At 42.7% G+C, this 21,094-nt stretch overlaps 1 protein-coding gene across 1 annotated transcript in view; it reads right to left on the bottom strand.

Annotated features, from left to right (window-relative positions):
- Positions 1-7,275: 7,275 nt before the first annotated feature.
- The window catches only part of ADGRG5 (adhesion G protein-coupled receptor G5), a 67,564-nt gene continuing 53,745 nt past the window's right edge, over positions 7,276-21,094 (bottom strand). The window contains exons 10-14 of the mRNA XM_070760747.1: positions 15,227-15,348; positions 13,910-14,172; positions 11,544-11,643; positions 8,247-8,524; positions 7,276-7,810 (exon numbers count right to left, since the gene is read on the bottom strand). Of these exons, the coding sequence (XP_070616848.1) occupies positions 7,710-7,810; positions 8,247-8,524; positions 11,544-11,643; positions 13,910-14,172; positions 15,227-15,348 (864 nt within the window). The 3' untranslated portion in view covers positions 7,276-7,709. The remainder of the gene's footprint in view (positions 7,811-8,246; positions 8,525-11,543; positions 11,644-13,909; positions 14,173-15,226; positions 15,349-21,094) is intronic.

Below are 21,094 nucleotides of genomic sequence, written 5' to 3'. Positions count from 1 at the left end.
AACGGGGGGGGGGGGACATTTATGTGTGAAATAAACCAATAAGGATTAATTTTTTTCAGTTCAATTTTCATTCCATTGTCTGCAGAAATGTTCAAACTGGTTTCCAGGTGAAAAAAGCTTTCAACAAGACCAAATATAAGTACCTAAAATGATCAATTTGCAGTCCGGGAACATAAGATTAGGGAGTTTTCTCGAACTGAACAGCAGGGTTCATAATAGACACGATAGCAATACATAATGCTGTAATACACGTATATAAATATTTTTTATTTTTTATTTTTTCTTAGTTTTTTCATATTTTGTAGACATGTATATTCTGTATTTTGTATTTGTATTTTTGTTTGTTGTACGTTGATTTGTTTTAAATTCAATTACAAAAATTAAAAAATGGAAAAACAAAGAAATCCCCACAGAAGAAGAGATATTGCATAAAATATTGTCTTTTGTGGAAATGGACAGATTCACAATGGAACTAAAATAAATAAATAAATAATATTATTGGTGGGAATCTAAGAGGAATATTGGAATTATGATTTAGCGATGTCAGAGATGGATATATTTTCATAGTAGTAAAGAAGGAAAATGGATTTAGTACTGTACATAAAAGGAAGATATATTTATATAGAGATAAATACTTGAATTTAGAAAGAGAAATAACTCAATGAAAATGTGTAAACTGGAATATCATGTCATCTCCATGTTTTTTCTGTTTGTGGGCTATAAATAATATATATATATTTTAAAAAGATAATTACCATTTCAGTGGGAAGGAGCAGTATTCTGTGTGTTCAATGTATAGTATAGTCATGCTGGCCACACTCCCACGCTGGCTTCCTCAGCTAAGAAATGGAGATGCAACTGGACAGGGGATGCCTTTTACTTTTAATACTTTAATACTTTACTTACTTAATACTTTACTTAAACTTAAAACAAAAAGTCCACATGTAGATTGGGAGAAACCAGGTTTAACAGCAGTGACTGTGAGAGGGATCTTGGAGTCTTAGTGGACAACCAGTTAAATAGGAGCCAGCAATGTGCGGCAGGAAGCCAAATCTCATGTGAGAATGCTCACACGTCTGAGATTTGACTGATTTTCGGGGCTTTTTGGCTTCTAGGCATGCGGGGAAGCAAAGGAATGGCAAAAACTGGTGAAATCTTGAACACGAGAGCATCCTCACACAATACTTGGCTTCCTGTGCATGTGCAGAAGCCAAATTTTGCATGGGCAGGCACACCCACCGCCAGTCATGCACACCAGTAGCAGCAGCAACAGGGAACCCTTGCCTGGATGGGATGAAACCCGGTTCCTTTGGTCATTTTTCATAGGTTTTCGCCGCCAATGGAGTTCTACATAGAAACATAGAAGATTGATGGCAGAAAAAGACCTCCTGGTCCATCTATGCCCTTATACTATTTCCTGTATTTTATCTTAGGATGGATCTATGTTTATCTTAGGCATGCTTAAATTCAGTTCCTGTGGATTTACCAAACACGTCTGATGGAAGTTTGTTCCAAGCATCTACTACTCTTTCAGTAAAATAACATTTTCTCACGTTACCACTGATCTTTCCCTCAACTACCGTCAGATTGTGCCTCCTTGTTCTTGTGTTCACTTTCCTATTAAAAACACTTCCCTCCTGAACCTTATTTAACCCTTTAACATATTTAAATGTTTTGATCATGCCCCCCTTTCCCTTCTGTCCTCCAGACTATACAGATTGAGTTCATTAAGTCTTTCCTGATACGTTTAATGCTTAAGACCTTCCACCATTTTTGTAGCCCGTCTTTGGACCCGTTCAATTTTGTCAATATCTTTTTTTGGTGAGGTCTGCAGAACTGAATACAGTATTCCAAATGGGGTCTCACTAGTGCTCTATACAGCGGGATCGCTGGTGAGACTAGGAAAAATAGAATGGAGCTGGAAGGGACTTTGGAGGTCTTCTAGTCCAGCCCCCTGCTCAAGCAGGAAAACCTGTCCTATACTATTTCGGATAAGTGACTGTCTAGACCAGTGATGGCTAACCTTTTCTGGTTCTTGTGCCAAAAGGGGTGTGTGGGTGGGGGTGTTAGCACACGTACATGTGCCCACACTCCTTCCCCCCCACACACATGAGCACCCCCCACTCTGTGCCCCACGCATGCGCTCAGGCTTTTCTGAAGCCTGGTAGGTAGTAGTGGGTTCCTACCGGTCTGCTCCAGAGTTCCGCACTGTAGGAACCCACTGATGCAATTTTGGGCGATTTTTCCCCAGCGTCTCCAAGTCAGAAAAACCCTCTGCCCGCCCCCCCTCATCTTCCTCCTTCTCAGGAGACGCTGGGGGAAAAAATCACTGAACATTGCATCCATGTGGGTTCCTACTGATGTGGAACTCTGGACCAGACCAGTGTGAATCCACCACTGCTGGTAGGTAAAAAAAGATGCCCAAATGGGCAAACCGAAAGTGGATTTTTTTTTCCTCTGGGGCTTCAGGGAAGCTTCCCTTAAGTGTCCAGAGGATGAAATAGCCTTTCCCAAGGCTGAAAATTACATTGGAGCTGAAACATGGAAAAGTCTCCCATGCCCTCCCATACGGCTCCGCGTGCCACCTATGACACATGTGCCGTAGGTTCACCATCACGGGTCTAGACTCTTGTTAAAAGCCTCCAGTGATGCAACACTCACAACTTCTGAAGTCAACTTCTGTTCCGCTGTTTAATTGTCCTCACTGTTAGGAAGTGTCTCCTTAATTCCAGGTTGATCAGTTTCCAACCAGAGCTGTGGCCTTTTCAAAAAAACTATGCAGAGATTTACCAACTCTACATGGTCAGTCCAATAATTTTCTGTCATGATGTCATGATAGCAGGGTTCCAATATTTGAGGAGCTGCCATGAGGAAGAGACGGTCAACCTATTCTGCAGGTGAATGCAGGACAAGAAACAATGGATGGGAACTGATCAAGGAGCGAAGCAACCTAGAAGTAGCAGCCATAGCAACAGACCTTACACTTATATACCACTTCATAGTGTTTTACAGTCCACTCCAAGTGCTTTACAGAGTCAGCCTATAACCCTCAACAATCTGGGTGCTAAGGAACAATTTCCTGACAGTGAGAACCATTAACCTGTAGAACAGCTAGCCTTCAAATGACGGTTACCTAACTAACCTCCATGGAAAAAGTTGTAAAATTGGGTCCCGTCACAGGGTGAGTTACTTTACGGTCGGGGTCAATTGTGGTTGTAACTCATATTTCTATGTTCCGCATTTCTATGAATTTAGCTACGTCAACAAAGGAAATATTCTCAAAGGCTAATAATACTTTATGGTGACTTTAACATTTAAAAGGGAAATCAAATCCTACAGAGGGAAGATGAATGAGACGTTATTCTACAAAATAAAATAATAATAGAGGACTCTTTAAAATAATTTATTGAGAAAAGTCTTACAATAAAGGTAATACCATCATAAATACAATAAAGGTCCAGGTGTTAGAATAATGTAGGCAAAGAGAAACGACCTTTTGTTCAACATCATAGCAAACATAAAAAGCAGAAGCAAGAGAAAACAGAAGTTACTTTAATTGCGATAAAGAAGGAAGAAGCAGCATTATAAAAATTTCCAGGGAAAAAAGTGTTTTATAACAAGTCAGCCTTGCATAGCAACAGTTTTTCTGTGTTAACCTGAAGAGAAATGGAAACAAAAATAACTGTGCTTATCAGAGAAATGTTGTGAAAACGGTTGGCATATCAATTGCAAAAGGAGAAGAAAGGGCATCTGCTCCCTTGTTTATCATACAACAGCTGAGTTCATGCTAGCTTGGTCTCAATGCAGGGGTGAAATCCAATTTTTTTTACTACCAATTTTGTGGGTGGGGCTTGGCGGGCTTGGCAGGGGAAGGATACTGCAAAATCCCCATTCCCTCCCCACTCTAGGGCCAGCCAGAGGTGGTATTTGCCGGTTCTCCGAACTACACAAAATTTCCACAGCCGGTTCTCCATAACCACTCGGAACCTGCTGGATTTCACCCCTGCCTCAAAGACTCTGGTTGGGAACAGACACAAAAGTCACGAGCCTGATTTTGGCTCACGTTTGGTCCAAGGGCTGTCAGAGAGAGATGCGGGGCATATAGGTTTAATAAATAAAATAGAATAAAACCTTTAGTATTAGGCATCAGTACTAAACAGTATTAGTATTCAGGACCTGTATACTGCACAAGTCAAAAAAAGGGCTGTGAAAATATTTACGGACCCCTCGCATCCTGGACACAGATTGTTTCAACTCCTACCCTCAAAATGTTGCTATAGAACACTGCACACCAAGACAACTAGACACAGAACGCCATCACTCTGCTAAACAAATAATTTCCTCAACACTGTCGAACTATTCACTAAGGCTACATTGTTATTACTATTAGTCTTCTCATCGTTTTTGGACTCCTCAAGGATGGGTGAACAAAATCCTGACCAATATATCCAATAGGAAAATGGTGGGCCAGAATCCTTTTCACCTGCGATTGACCTTAAAAAAGGTTGTGGCTTTTTAAAATTTTATCTATTGTTTTGTATATTTTCATTTTCCTAACTACCATATTTTTCAGAGTATAAGGCGCACTGGAGTATAGGACGCGCCTAGATTTTAGAGGTGGAAAACAAGGAACAAAGTATTCTGAACCAAATGGTATAGTAATATTATTTAATAAAATACCAGTGCAGCAGAATACTTTTTACAACCATGTACACTTTTTACAAATTTCAAACTTGACAGCTTTAAGACTTGTGGACTTCAACTCCCAGAATTCCTCCTCCAATCAGGCTAGCTTAGGAATGGGAGTTGAAGACCACAAGTCTTAAACTTGCCAAATTTGAAGACCCTTGCAACCCTAATCCCTAAGCCAGAGGTCTTCAAACTTGACAGCTTTAAAAGTAGTGGACTACAACTCCCAGAATTCATCCTGCAGTCCTGGGGCAATTTTTGCAAAAAAAAACAAAAACAAAAAACCTGGCCTGTTTTTTTGCCTGTTTTTCGCAAAAATTGGGGGGGGGGGGGTTCTGGAAAGCCTGCAGAGAACTCCTGGGAACTGGAGGGTGGCAAAAATGCACCCATTTTTGCGCAAAACAGGTCATATTTTGCCCATTTTTTCACAAAAATGGGTGATTTTTGTCTTCCCCCAGGAGCTCTCTACAGGCTTCCCAGAACCTTTGCCTCCTTCCCCATTTTTGTGAAAAGCAGGCCCATTTTTCACAAAAATGGGAAGCAGGGGCAGGGCTTCAGGACAACAAAAATGGCTGTATTCATTGTATAAGACACACTGACATTTCCACCCTCTTTTAAGAGGGAAAAGGTTGTGTCTTATATTCCGAAAAATATGGTCAGTTTGTGTTTCCCTGTGTCTCAACATCTGCTGGCATTCATGATTCTGTGAGTTGTTTTAATTTGATTTTAATGTGTGGGCTGAGCTGAAGTTTGTAAATGATTGTACCTGTATTATGATGAAGAATTTTAAGTGTTTTCAGGATCCAAAGAGATATTTTGGAGAAGTATGAATTTAATTGCTGCCTAAAATAACTTTTCTGCTGCCATCATTTCTTCCACTGGTATTGTTGATGGATTGGTTAATGATAGTCATGGTGATGTTGACACTTGTTTGTTTGTTTGTTTGTTTGTTGATTGATTGATTGATTGATTTGATTAGATTAGATTTTTATGCCGCCCTTCTCTTTAGACTCAGGGTGGCTTACAACATGTTAGCAATAGCACTTTTTAACAGAGCCAGCAAATTGCCCCCACAATCCAGGTCCTCATTTTACCCACCTCGGAAGGATGGAAGGCTGAGTCAACATTGAGCTGGTGATGAGATCTGAACCCCTGACCTACAGATCTACAGTCAGTTTCAGTGGCCTGCAGTATAGCACTCCACCTGCTGCGCCACCCCGGCTGCTTAAAGAGAGGGCTGTAAAGCACTGTGATGCATATGGTATATAAGTCTAAGTGTTATGGCTATTGTCCTTCCTTCCTTCCTTCCTTCCTTCCTTCCTTCCTTCCTTCCTTCCTTCCTTCCTTCCTTCCTTCCTTCCTTTTACCAAATGAAAGCATATTCATATTTCATGACTTTTTAAGGGTGCACCACATCTCTGCAGTCTTCCAAGATGGAAGACACCAGTTTAGCAAATGTGCTTAACACTCCTCATGTGCCCCATAATGAGCACATCAGTCTAGCTCCATAGGTTTGGTTAAGCATCTGCTACAATCTCTGGGTCAATCAGAGTCAACCCAGCATCATCGTTTTCATGTACCTCCCAGAACCTCGGGGATGAATTCTTAGCTGGAATCTCCCACTTGGTTCAAGCTATCAAGAAAGAATAATAAAAATAAATAATGTTATTCTTTATAAAGAATAGAATAGAGCTGGATGGGACCTTGGAGGTTTTCTAGTCCAACCTCTGCTGAAAGAGAAGACCCTCTACCATTTGAGAGAAGTGGCTCTCCAGTCTCTTCTTAAAAACATTCAATGATGGAGCATCCACAACTTCTGAAGGCAAACCGTTCCACTGGTTAATTGTTCTCATGGTTAGGCAGTGAGCTTAGGTTGGTTGTCTCCATGATTAGTTTCCATCCACTGCTTCTTTCCTCCCTTCAGCGCTTTGGAGTTTAGGTTGACCCCCTCCTCTTTGTGGCAACCCCTCAAATACTAGAATACTGTTATCATGTCTCCCCAGTCCTTGTTTTCTCTAGACTAACCATACCCAGTTCCTGCGACCGTTCTTCATATGTTTTAGTCTCCACGCCTTTATTCATCTTAGTTGCTCTTCTCTGCACTTTTCCCAAAATCTCCACATCTTTCTTTGTAAGTATTGCAGTATTCCAGATGTGGACCTCACTAAGGTTTCATAAAGCGGTACCAATATTTGAGCTGTTTTTGATTCACTAAACAATGTTTTATGGGGATCTGCCAATTTTGTGCCAGCAGCAAGCAAAGATATCATCCTCCACTGCTGGTTTTGCTGTCTTATTGGCCCCTTGATGTGCTGGCACGTGAGCATGAGTCGCGAGCATCGGAATGAGAGGCACAAAGATCCGATTGTGCCCAGAGCAGGCGTGAGAAGCCATGTCACGCTGCCTTCGTCACACTGTCTTCACAGGAGGCCATCTGTTCAAAGGAAGCCGAATTTGCCATGCTCATGTTCAACTTGAAAAGCTCACTAAATGAATGGTGGTTAAGTCAAGGTCTACATTTAGAGCAGGGCTCATCAAACTTGGCAACTTTAAGAGTAGTTGTTATTGTTATTATTATTGTTATTATTGTTGTTATTATTTTTATTCTTATTCTTATTAATTGTATTTATATGCCACTCATTCCGAAATGGACTCATAGCGACTAACAAGTGGGATAAATACAACAATACTAAAATACAATCAAATACAATAAGACAATAAAGCAATATATTAAAAAGAAGCATACATACACAGCAGTCAATCTAATTCCAGACCTGCTGGAAAAGCCAGGTCTTAATGGTAGGGAGGAGAATCTCTGGGACCAGTTGAAGTCCACAAGTCTTAAAGTTGTCAAGCTTGAAAACCTCGGCAGTACAGTGATCTGTCCTTGTCATGAAGACAAAGCATCTTTCCTTCCAGGCCTAGCTTAGGAGGCAAAAGAACGTCCCCAGTGCATGCTATGGGGATGCAGTGCCCAGATGTCTTTTTTGGAATCTGGGTCCTTCGCTGGTCCAGAGTCTTCACAAACCAGGTGATGCTGCAGATGACTGAGAGAATCCGGAGGACACTTTGGATGCTGAACGACATCGTAAAAAGCAATACCAGAGAGAGATGATGGCTCCTACATGAAAAGAGGGGGGGAGGGGGGAAGCAGAATATTTGCATACTGGAATACACTTGGGTGGAGTGGGGGGGTCTATGACAATTCGCCCCAGCCATCTCACCACAGGACCACTCACTGCTGGACAAGAGCTACACTAATATCAAAGAAATTGTATTAAAGAAAAGATGCAAAAAGAGGGACAGAATGAAATGTGAATGGCAAAAAATATTTTTATTTATTTTAAATAATTAAATAGAAATTTTAAATTGTCCTGCAGCCAGTTGTCCCATAGTGAGTTGTCCTTGAGTTGGCTGCAGCAAGTTGGCCATGGCTAGTTGGCCATGATGAGATGGCTGCAGTGAGTTGGCCATGGCTAGTTGGCCATGGTGAGTTAGCTGCTATGAGTTGGCTATAGCAAGTTGTCCCATTCCTGGGTTTCAGCAATCTTACAAACCTTGGAGCGAATTGAAGATGGTAAAGAGGAAGATCTGTGGGACTAAGAAGACCCCAAAGGACATGAAGGCCAGCATCCAGGTGGTCCCCAGGAGGAAGGTCATCCCCAGAATGGTCCCCACGTCTTTGCAGGTGTGTTCCTTAGGCCAATGAAGAGGCTGAGCTCTGAGCTGTCTGAGCCTCTGCACAACCATCACCAAGATAACCATGTTGAAAAACACGGTGCCACCAATATAAACAACGGTGACGTGGCTCAAGCTTGGGGAGGTGATCCAGCATCTGGAGGAGAAGAAAACCCAGGTATCAGAGGCTCCTTCAGGTTTCCCAGACAGACCAAGGAAAGTCTTGTGTCAATCTGTGAGAAGCCCCCATCACACAACACCTTCAATCTGCTCCCTGCGTTAACCTGAGCTCAAAGAAGCCACGTTTGAGCCACACATTAAGACATGTACAAAGCAAAACAAAACAAATCTAACAAAGACTAACACCAACCAGGTTTAGCATGTTCTGACATGTGGTTTCTACATTTTTAAGATGAGTTGGCTAAGTTCACCGTGCAGTGGTGAAATTCATTTTTTTTTACTATTGGTTCTGGTGGCATGGCTTGGTGGGCATGGTGCGGCTTGGTGGGCATGGCAGGGGAAGGATACTGCGAAATCCCCATTCCCTCCCCATTCTGGGGCCAGCCAGAGGTGGTATTTATTTTTATTTGTTCCTTTGTTTTGTCAAGTACCTATTGGTGGTATACAAAGATATAACAATGTTTATATACATGATACTAGTAAGAGAGAAACATTACAGAAGGGGGCGGAAGGCACTCTAGTGCACTTATGCACTCCCCTTGCTGACCTCTTAGGGATGTCAACAGTGAATAGCTGAGGGTAAAGTTTTGGGAGTTAGGTGATGATACTACAGAGTCTGGTAGTGAGTTTCATGCATTAACTACTGAGTTACTAAAGTCGTATTTCCTGAAGTCGAGTTTAGAGCAGTTTAAATTTGTATCTGTTGTGTGCTCGTGTGCTGTTGTGGTTGAAGCTGAAGTAATCATTAAAAGGAAGGACTTTGTAGCAGATGATTTTACGGGCAATGCTTAGGTCGTGGTTAAGATGACATAGTTCTAAGCTTTCTAAACATAGAATTGTAAGTCTAGTTGTGTAGGGTATATTGCGAGTGGAGGAGTAAAGGACTCTTCTCATAAAGTATCTCTGGACACTTCCTAATGCAGTGTTTCCCAACCTTGGCAACTTGAAGATATTTGGACTTCAATTCCCAGAATTCCCCAGCCAGCGCTGGCTGGGAAATTCTGGGAGTTGAAGTCCAGATATCTTCAAGTTGCCAAGGTTGGGAAACATTGTTCTAATGTATTTATGTCCGAAATGTGGTGCGGGTTCCAGACAGAGGAACTGTATTGGAGGATTGGTCTGGCAAATATTTTGTATGCTTTAGTTAGTAGTGTGATATTACTGGAGAAGAAGCTACATAGGATTAGGTTAACTCTTGAAGCCTCTTTGGCCATGTTGTTGCAGTGGACTTTGGCACTCAAGTCATTTGATATGAGCATTCCAAGGTCTGACAGTTCTCCGAACTATTCAAAATTTCCGCTACTGGTTCTTGAGCACATGTCAGTACCTGCTGGATTTCATGCCTGCCACTGTGTGAATGCAACCTAATTTTCAACTTTCAAAAAAAGCTATAAAAATCACCAACAATTATTTTTCCATTTGTCTGTTCATTACAGGATAGTAGCAGGAACATGTCGAGGTAAAGCGTGTTCTGCTAGATCATATGGAAGGTCTTTTGGATTCAACTTCCATAAGGAAAAGCCAGAGATTTGGCTATGTCAAGAGGATGTTTATTCTGTTCTGTTGTAATCTAGAATCATCATAGAATCATAGAGTTGGAAGGGACCTCCAGGGTCATCGGGTCCAACCCCATGCTAAATGCAGGATTGTTTGTTTGTTTGTTTGATTGATTGATTTTTTTTTAATGCCACCCTTCTCCTTAGACTCAGGGCGACCTACAACATGTTAGCAGTAGCACTTTTTAACAGAGCCAGCCAATTGCCCCCACAATCCGGGTCCTCATTTGACCCACCTCGGAAGGATGGAAGGCTGAGTCAACCTTGAGGTGGGGATGAGATCTGAACCGCTGACCTACAGATCTACAGTCAGCTTCAGTGGCCTGCAGTACTGCACTCTCCCTGCTGCGCCACCCTGGCTCACTAAACCATCCCAGAAAGATGACGGTCCAGTCTCTGTTTGAAGACCTCCAGTGATGGTGAGCCCACCACCTCCCTGTGGCAAACTGCTCCACCGGTTTATTGCCCTTACTGTTAGAAAGTTTTTTTCTGATATCTAATCTAAATCTACTCCCCAGCAGTTTCATTCCATTGTTTCTAGTTCTTCCATGTGCTAATGAGAACAATACTGATTCCTCTGCTCTGTGGCAGCCCTTCAGATATTTGTAGATAGCTATCAAGTCTCCTCTCAGCCTTCTCCTTTGCAGACTAAACATCCCTAGATCTTTTAACCGTTCCTCGTAGGACATGGTTTCCAGACCACTCACCATCCTTATAACTCTCCTTTGAACTTGCTCTAGTTTATCAATGTCCTTTTTAAATTGGGGCCCCCAGAACTGAACACGGTATTCCAAGTGTGGTCGTACCAAAGTACTGTAGAGAGGAATAATTACTTCACGTGAGCGAGATTCTATGCTCCTCTTGATGCATCCCAGGATTGTGTTTACCTTTTTTTGCAGCTGCTTCACACTGTTGACTCATGTTTAGTCTGTGATCCACCAATACACCCAGGTCCCTCTCACCTGTGCTGCTGCTCAGACATATTCTTCCCATTCTATATGTTTCATTATTTTTGCCCACATGTAGGATCTTGCATTTCTCTCTGTTAAATACCATACTGTTAGTTTCAGCCCATTGTTCAAGCTTGTCTAGATCTTTTTGAACCCTATCTCTATCTTGTTAAGTATTAGCAATCACACCTAGCTTTGTGTCATCAGCAAAGTGTTCAGAATTCTATTGTATTCTATTCTTCTATTCCCTATTCTATCCTATTCTATTCTATCCTATTCTATTCTATTCCACTCTATCTTACCCTTCATTCCAATATTGTATGTATTGTATTGTCTTCTGTTGTGTTCTAATTCTATTCTATTCCCACTTTTTTCAATGCTGTTGTAACTTCAAGTGGTCACTAAATGAATCTTGTAGGTGAAGGCCTTTCTGTATAATGTATAGGAGTGAGAACTATATATCTGAGGCAGCCACTTCCCTGCTACTCACATGGAAGCGTTCTTGTATTGAGTGCCGATCCTGATGTGATGCTGACCATAAACGTTCTGCATGCTCAGGAAGCTGGCCAGGATCACGATTGCAGGGAACCCTGCAGAGTGAGAGAAGACACAGCAATGGACTCCAAAATAAGAGTGTAGCAAGCATATACAGGTCGTCCTCGAGTTTCAACAGTTCACTTAGTGATCATTCAAACGTCACTGGGGAAAAAAAGATTGTTGATGATTTTTCACATTTGCAATCCCTGCAGCATCTCCATGGTCACGAGATGTATATTCAAATATATGGCAACTGACTCATAATGTTTGCCTTATTCTCAGATCACATGATTCCCTTTGTGCGACCTTCTGGGAATCAACGTCAGTGGGGAAGCCAGAGAAAAACCAGGTTATTAACTTAAGAACTGCAATGATTCCCTTAACAACGGTGGCAGGAAAAGCCAGAAAATGAGACAACACTCGCTCCACAAATGTCTCCCTTAACAATATAAATTTTGGGCTCAATTATAGCAATAGTTGCCGAGCATCTGAACTTTGATCACATGACCTCAGGATGCTACAATGGTTGAAAAAGTGTGAAAAATCGTCCTAATTTTTTCAATGCTGTTGTAACTTTGAAAGGTCACTAAATGAACTATTGCAAGTCAAGGACTACTTGAATTTTACAACAGAAATTTTCCAAACTTGGGAACTTTAAGACTTTAATAGACTTCAACTGATTGGCTGCTTTAGAGAACAAGAACTCTGAATTTGCAGCAAGACTAGATTAGTTGCTAGAATAGAATAGAACAGAACAGAACAATAACTTTATTGCCACTTTGAATGTACACTAATTGGTATGTTAAAGTAAAATTTCGTTGCATAGAGCTCACAGAGGGTCACAACTCCTACAATGCACTACAATATTTATTTATTTAATTAATTGGATTTGTATAACGTCCCTCTCTGAGGACTTGGGGTGGCTCACAGCATATTTAAGGAGACTAATAAAATCCAACTAATATACATAAAAACAATCCTTAAAAAAACCTAACTTTAAAAACTTCCATTAACATTTATTCAACACATCGTACTAAAATCATTTGTTGGTCAGGTGGGAGATCTAATGACCCCAGGCCTGGTGACAAAGATGAGTTTTTTAGTTCTTTCAGAAGGGAAGGAGGGTGGGGGCAGTGCAAATCTCCAGAGGGAGCTGGTTCCAGGGGGCCGGGTGCATTTTGGACAATTTGAAGTTTCCGAACACTCTTCAAAGGTAGCCCCATGTAGAGAGCATTGCAGTAGTCGAACTTCAAGGTGATGAGGGCATGAGTGACCGTGAGCAAAGACTCCCTGTCCAAATAGGGCTGCAACTGGTGCACCAGGCGGACCTGGGCAAACGCCCCCCTCGCTACAGCCGAAAGATGGTGTTCTAAAGTCAGCTGTGGATCAAGGAGGACACCCAAGTTGCGGACCCTCTCCGAGGGGGGTCAATAATCCCCCCCCAGGGTAATGGACGGACAGATGTCCTTGGGAGGCAGTACCCAATATGCTCTATACCTGCCCTATAGGGCAGTGATGGCGAACTTTTTTCCTCAGGTGCCAAAAAAGCGTGGGCGTGCGTTATTGTGTGCACACAGGTGCCCACACCCATAACTCAATGTCTTGGGAAGGTGAAAACAGCTTCTCCGCCCCCTGGAGGATCTCTGGAGGCCAGAAATGGCCTGTTTCCCAACTTCTGGTGGGCCCAGTGGGCTCATATTTTGCCCTCCCTAGGCTCCAATGGCTTCCGTGGAGCCAGAGGAGGGTAATAATGCCCTCCCTCCATCCCCCCGGAGGCTCTCTGGAAGCCAAAAATGCCCTCCCAGAGCCTTTGTGTGAGGTAAAAATCAGCTGACAAGCACACACATGCATATTGGAGCTGAGGTAGGCAACAGCTCGTGTGCCAGCAGATATGACTTTGTGTGCCACCTGCGGCATCCGTGCCATAGGTTCGCCATCACTGCTATACGGTATGTGTTATGTGAAAACTGTAAGAGGGTGTGCTATGGACACTGCTTTGTTGTGTTCCTGGAAGATAGGAAAGATGATAGGAGAGAGAGAGAGAATATAGATAGATAGATAGATAGATAGATAGATAGATAGATAGATAGATAGATAGATAGATAGATAGAAGTTGAAGTATTGTCCCTATTATTGTCTCTTTTCTACTATTCAGATATGACTTCTTTCTCCCACTGGAGAAGCTCAGTGCAAATAATTTTTCAACCAGATGCACAAGCTGCATTTCTTGTTTTGGAAAGCGCGCAAGAGACAAAGAAATTCAGAGGGTGACTTCACAACGATGTGTTTTTCCAATACAGGCAGTGTACTAATCCTTACCCCACCCTGCAGCACACAGCTTAAGCAAGTAACGGCTTATGTAGGAGTTGTAGACTTTGATCACCAGCAGGTAGAGATGGAAGCCCTCAATGGCCATCCAGGTCAAACTGCAGAGCAAGGAGTAGTGGAGGAAGGCAGCCATGATGCTGCACCACCAGGGATGTTCAACCGAAGTCTTGCCTATCAGGAATGACACGTTGAGAAAGAAAAGGGCACCCAGAAGATTGATGTGGATCTTTGTGGTGGAATCGTGATAGAGTTTCCTACAAGGAGAAAGGGAAAGAAGATCAGCTGGAGCTGGTAGAGTCCAGAAAGGAGAGAAATACTACAGGTAGTCCCCAACATACAACCACAATTGAGCCGCAGGTTTCATGTCCATCTATCAGGAAGAGGAATAGTAGGGTGGGGGCTTCATTAGTAATGGTGGCTCTTCCATCCAAAGGACCGGTCCATAGATTCCCACTGCTCTCCTCTCCTCTGCCTTCTGTGCATCCATGCATCAGGCACTGGACCCAGCCATTCCTCCTCTTCCTCACCAGCCACCTCCAGACCTGGGGGCTGTTGACTCTCCATCTGAGGGCTAATGAATGGCCCAGGTTCCACCTCTGTCTCTCTCTCCCCTCCATTCCTTCTTCCCCCTCGGAGCTCCCAAGTTGCCTTGATGCCGACCCTTGACTCCCACAGCTCCTCTTCCATTGTTAGAGAGATCGGCAGCCAACAGGCCACAACACTTGTCTTGCCACAGTTGTTAAGTGGATCGCCCCAGTTGTCATATTAGTAACACAGTTATTAAGTGAATCTGGTTTCCTCATTGACTTGGCTTGTCAGAAGGTCGCCAAAGGGTATCAGATGACCCCAGGACACTGCAACCGTCATAAATGTGAGTCAGCTGCCAAGCATTTGAATGTAAGTCATGTGACCATGGGAATGCTGAAACCACCCTGAGTCTGAAAAATGGTCCTGAGTCACTTTTCTCAGTGCTGTTGTAACATCAAATGGTTGCTAAATTAACTGTTGTAATTTGAGGACAAACTGTTTTTTCATTTGTTTTCCTTTACTAAATTAAATTACTTTAAATTATTTAAACAATTAGATGGTTGCCCATCTCAGTAAGATTAAAGCCAGAAACTGACATATCTTTGTTTCTTTGTGTCTCTATCTATCTATCTATCTATCTATCTATCTATCTATCTATCTATCTATCTATCTATCAATCTATCTATCCATCCATCCATCCATCCATCCATTCATCCAGATTTGTATTATCACTGTGCTTGGGAAGATCCTTCTCTGATCCGGAAAGGATTCTGTGGTTACCTGTTGAAAAAGTATAAGAAGATGGTGATGAAACAAGCCGATGCTGAGATTCCGCAGCCAATGTCACTGAGGTAGGTTAAAGGGCCCAGTATTTTTTCTTCCAGAGGTTCTGAAGACAGTCGCTGAATAAGGGAAGAAAGAAAAAATGGCATAGGCAATTTATAAGGATAAGGGATGCATATTCCTTGCATGGGTGATAAAATCCTGTCCTCTGCTGCAATTAACCCCTGTCAACACAGACCACACTGTCTGAGATTGGTGAAATATGGCCAGGACCTATACATCTTTTAGATGCTGTAGTATCCAGTCGAGCATGGTCAATAGGGAAGGAGTCACCCCCTTTAACAATGTGTTATAGCATAGAAGAATAAAGTTTAACAGATTGACAGAGCTTGGAAGGGACCTTGTAGGTCTTCTAGTCTAACCACCCCACCCAAGCAGGAGACCTAACACCATTTCTGACAGATGGCAGTCCAGTCTCTTCTTGAAAGCTTCCAGTGATGAAGCAATAGCATTAGCATTTAGCATTTAGACTATTATTATTATTATTATTATTATTAATAATAATAATAATAATAATAATAAATAATTAGATTTGTATGCCGCCCTTCTCCGAAAACTCGGGGAGGCTTACAGAATAAATATAGAAACAAAGCGTACAAGACAAATCTAATACATTAAAAAAAACTACCGCTAAAACCCAAGTATTGTATACTGCTTCTTACTGCTTTTCAAGACCTCTCTAAGCAGTTTACAGAGAATAAGCACATTGCCCTCAACAATCTGGGTCCTTATTTTACCGACCTCAGAAGGATGGAAGGCTGAGTCAACCTTGAGCCAGTGGTGAGATTTGAACTGCTGATCTACAGCTAGCAGTTAGCTGAAGTAGTGTGCAGTACAGCACTCTAACCACTGCGCCACGAAAGCTCTCACAGAAGCTCCCACAACATCTAAAGGCAACTTCCGTTCCATCGGTCGATTGTTCTTAGTATTAGAAAATTCCACCTTATTTCAAGGTTGAATCTCCCCTTGATCAGTTTCCATCCATTATTCCTTGTCTGGCCTTCAGGTGCCTTGGAGAATAGCTTGACCCCCTCCTCTCTGTGGCAGCCCCTCAAATATTGGAAGACTGCTCTCATGTCTCCCCTGGTCATTCTCTCCACTAGACTAGCCATGCTCAGTTCCTGCAACCGTTCATTGTATGTTTGAGCCTCCGGTCCCCTCATCATCCTGGTTGCTCTTCTCTGCACTCTTCTACAGCCTCAGCATCTTTTTTTTTATACAGTGGGGACCAAAACTGGATGCGGTAATCCAGGTGTGGTCTTTACTAAGTTGGAAAGGACCTTGGAGGCCTTCTAGTTCAACCCCCTGCTCAAGCAGCAGACTGTATATCATTTCAGACAAATGGCTGTCCAGTGATGGAGCACCCCCAGCTTCTGAAGGCAATTGCTCTGATTGATTGCTCTAATGGTTAGGAATTTTCTCCTAAATTCTAAGCTGCTTCTCTCCTTGGTTAGCTTCCATCCGTTGTTTCTTGTCTTGGCTTTTGATGCTTTGAAAAATTGTTTGACTCTTCTCATCTTTGTAGGAGCCCATCAAATACTGGAAGCCCTGCTACCTTGTTTTCCCAGGTGCTTCTTTTCATTAGTCAACATATTAATGTGCCAAGAGCAACAGATACTCCTCTGGTTGCACAGAGTGGACAACATAGTTCTCAAGTGCACCAATGCTCATCGGGTGTTGCTCCTGGGCCTACTAGAATCTCTACTCAACTGAATAGGTTTTTTTAGATTTAATATTACCTAGGATGTTGATCCAAAGGTGCTTTCTCAAACGGCAACTGCACTTTCTTGGGGTTTTTTTCCCTTGAAAATATTATACTTCTCAATCAAGAAGCTTCTTCAGTTCAGTTCTTTGGAACTGAAGACATTTCTTGGATGAGAAGCAAAATGTTTTCAAGGAATGTACCAAAAATAATCCAGTTGCCTTTTGAAAAAAGACCGACCCAGGTAACTACAGACCAATCAGTCTGACCTCTATACCTGGAAAAATACTGGAGAAAATAATCAAAAAACAACTTACCCACTTCCTAGAAACAAACAAGATCATATCCAATAGCCAGCACGGATTCATCAGAAACAAATCATGCCAAACCAATCTCATATCATTTTTCAACACCATAACCAAGTCAGTTGACCAACGCAACTCAGTGGACCTCATATACTTGGACTTCAGTAAGGCTTTCGATAAAGTCGACCACAATCTCCTAATCCACAAACTAGAAAAAAATGGAGTAGATTACTACACATGTAGATGGATAAACAGTTGGCTGACCAACCGCACCCAATGAGTTGTCCTCAACGGCACCAAATCCACATGGAAAAAAGTAGACAGTGGAGTACCACAGGGCTCTGTCCTGGGTCCTGTACTCTTTAACATCTTCATCAACGACCTGGACGAGGGAATAAAAGGGGAACTAATAAAATTTGCAGATGACACCAAGCTGGCGGGGGTAGCCAACACCCTTGAGGACAGGCTCAGAGTACAAGAAGACCTAGACAGACTATCACAGTGGGCCCATACCAACAAAATGAGGTTCAACACCAACAAATGCAGAGTCCTCCACCTCGGCAAAAAGAACCCTAGACATACATACAGCCTGGGAGATACCCCACTCAGCAGTAGTGACTGCGAAAGAGATCTTGGAGTCTTGGTGGACAATCAACTAAACATGAGTCAGCAATGTGCAGCAGCAGCCAAAAAAGCCAACTCAATCCTAAGCTGCATCAACAGAGGAATACGCTCCAAGACCAGGGAAGTACTAATACCACTCTACTATGCCCTGGTCAGACCCCACCTGGAGTACTGCATCCAATTTTGGTCACCTCACTACAAAAAAGACATCGAAACTCTGGAGAAGGTGCAAAAAAGAGCAACCAAAATGATTAGGGGACTCGAAACCAAGACTTACGAAGAGAGATTGAGAGAACTGGGCATGGACAGCCTAGAAAAAAGAAGGTCTAGAGGGGACATGATAGCAGTTTACAGATACTTGAGGGGTTGCCACGGTGAGGAGGGGGTCTCTTTATTCCCCAGGGCACCAGAGGGCCGGACGAGGAACAATGGTTGGAAGCTGACCAAGGAGAGATTCAACCTGGAAATAAGGAAGAACTTCCTGACGGTCAGAGCGATCAACCAATGGAACTGCCTGCCAGGGGAGGTGGTGAACTCCCCAACTCTGGACACCTTCAAGAGGAGATTGGACTTCCATTTGGCTGGGGTGCTGTAGGGTTTCCTGCTCAGGCAGGGGGTTGGACTCGATGACCTAACTGTCCCTTTCAACTCTATTAATTTAAAAAAAATAAAAGCACTTTTGAGAAACCATGTCCTGAATGATTGAGACTCTCAACAGACATTTAGGATGTTGACCTGCTACAAGTCAAAGCGACAATTCTAGCATCTTCATGAGTTCTAGGGGTCTCCAAGAATCTACAAAGTCCTCTCTCGGATGGAGGAGAACATCTTAACCATTAGTGCTCCTTCTAGGCAACAGGTGTTTCATAAGTGGTTATGCCCATGCACCCATCACATGCTTTCCAAATTCTAGAGTTGCTCCATCCCCCCCCCCCCGCAAGCCTCTTCTTACCTTAGACCAGGGGTCCCCAAACTTGGCAACTTGAAGACTTGTGGATTTTTACTCCCAGAATTCTCCAGCCAGCATAGAGATCATATGCACCAATGACAAATTCCTTGTGTGTCTAATCTCACTTGGCCAATAAAATTTATATTCTATTCTATATGCATATGGCTGGCTGGAAAACTCTGGGAGATTTATTTATTTATTTATTTATTTATTGTTAGAGTTGAAAGGGACCATGAAAGCCATCAAGTTCAACCCCCTGTCCAAGCAGGAACCCTATAGTACACCAGTCAAGTGGCAGTTCAATCTTCTCTTAAAAATGTCCAGAGTGTTGGAGTTCACAACGTCTGCTGGTAGGTTGTTCCATTGGTTGATCGCTCTGACCGTCAGGAAGTTCCTCCTTATCTCCATGTTGAATCTCTCCTTGGTCAGCTTCCAGCCGTTGTTCCTCGTCCGGCCCTCTGGTGCCCTGAAGAATAGTGATCCCCTCCTCTCTTTGACATCCCCTCGTATACTTGTAGACTGCTGTCATGTCCGCTTTGGCCCTCCTTTTCTCTAGGCTATCCATGCCCAGTTCCCTCAGTCTCTCTTCGTAAGTCTTGGTTTCCAATCCCTTAATCATCTTGGTTGCTCTTTTTTGCACCTTCTCCAGAGTTTCAATGTCTCTTTTGAACTGTGGTGACCAGAACTGTATACAGTACTCCAGGTGTGGTCGGACCAGGGCGTAGTAGAGTGGTATTAAGACTTCCCTGGTCTTGGAGTGTATTCCCCTGTTGATGCAGCTTAGGATTGTATTGGCTTTTTTGGCTGCTATTGCACATTGTTGGCTCATGTTTAGTCGATTATCCACCAAGACTCAGATCTCTTTCACAGTCGCATACAGGTTGTATGTGTGTCCAGGGTTTTTTCTGCCTAGGTGAAGGACTTTGCTCTTGTCGATGTTAAACATCATTTTGTTGGTGTGGGCCCACTGTGTTAGTCTGTCTAGGTCTTTCTGTAATTTGAGCCTGTCTTCTAGGGTATTGGCTACCCCCAAGAGCTTGGTGTCGTCTGCGAATTTGATCAGTTGCCCTTCTATTCCCTCATTCAAGTCGTTGATAAAAATGTTGAAGAGCACAGGGCCCAGGACTGAACCCTGTAGTACCCCACTGCCTACGTTCTTCCATGTGGATTTGGAACCGCTGAGGACAACTTGTTGGGTGCGGTTGTTCAGCCAGCTATTGATCCATCTTCATGTGTTGTAATTTACTCCGCTTTTTTCTAATTTGTTGATTAGGAGATAGTGGTCGACTTTGTCGAAAGCTTTGCTGAAGTCTAAGTATATGAGGTCCACCGTGTTGCGCTGGTCTACTGATTTGGTTATGGCGTTGAAAAAGGATATGAGATTGGTTTGACATTATTTGTTTCTGACAAACCCGTGTTGGCTGTTGGATATTATCTTGTTTGTTTCCAGGTAGTGGCAAAGCTGGTTTTTTTATTATTTTCTCCAGTATTTTTCCAGGTATTGAAGTCAGGCTAATAGGTCTGTAGTTGCTTGGATCCGTCTTTTTCCCCTTTTTATGGATGGGAACTACGTCCGCTCGTTTCCAGTCTTCTGGTAGGTCTCCAGTGGCCCAAGATTTTTGGTAGATGAGGAGAAGAGTTTCTACTATGGTGTCTGCCAGTTCTTTTAGGACTCTGGGGTGGAGTCTGTCAGGTCCTGGTGATTTGTACTCATTAAGCTCCCTCAAGTAGTCCCTAACGGTAGCTTTGTCTGTGTTGAATTCGGTTCCAGGGCTGTTATTTGCAGTTAGGTTGTAGGTTGGTTGGTTGGTGGTTCCTTTATGTGTGAAGACTGATGTAAAGTAGGTATTGAGCAGCTGTGCTTTGTCTCTGTTGTCGGTGATTTCGTTACCATCTTTGTTTTTTAGTATGGTGACTGTTTCCTTGATTTTTTTCTTGTTGTTTATGTGGTGGAAGAAGCATTTTTGGTTGTCGTTAATTTTCGTTGCGAGGTGCTGTTCGTGTTGAGCTTTTGCTGTTCTTATGTTTTGCTTGCAGGTTCTGGCTGTTTGCTGATATTCCATCTTGGTTATGAGTCCTTCTTTCCATTTGTTGTATTTGGCTTTTTTTTCTTTTACGTTGTCTGCGAGGTCCTTGTTTAGCCATGCTGGTTTCATTTTAGTTTTAGTTTAGATGAAGTCCATAAGTCTTCAAGTTGCCAAGTTTGAAGATCTCTGTCTTAGACT

This window comes from Erythrolamprus reginae, chromosome 9, assembly GCF_031021105.1.
Source record: "Erythrolamprus reginae isolate rEryReg1 chromosome 9, rEryReg1.hap1, whole genome shotgun sequence".
In the NCBI taxonomy this organism is placed as follows: Eukaryota; Metazoa; Chordata; class Lepidosauria; order Squamata; family Dipsadidae; genus Erythrolamprus; species Erythrolamprus reginae.
This window is presented reverse-complemented; position numbering and strand designations above follow the sequence as displayed.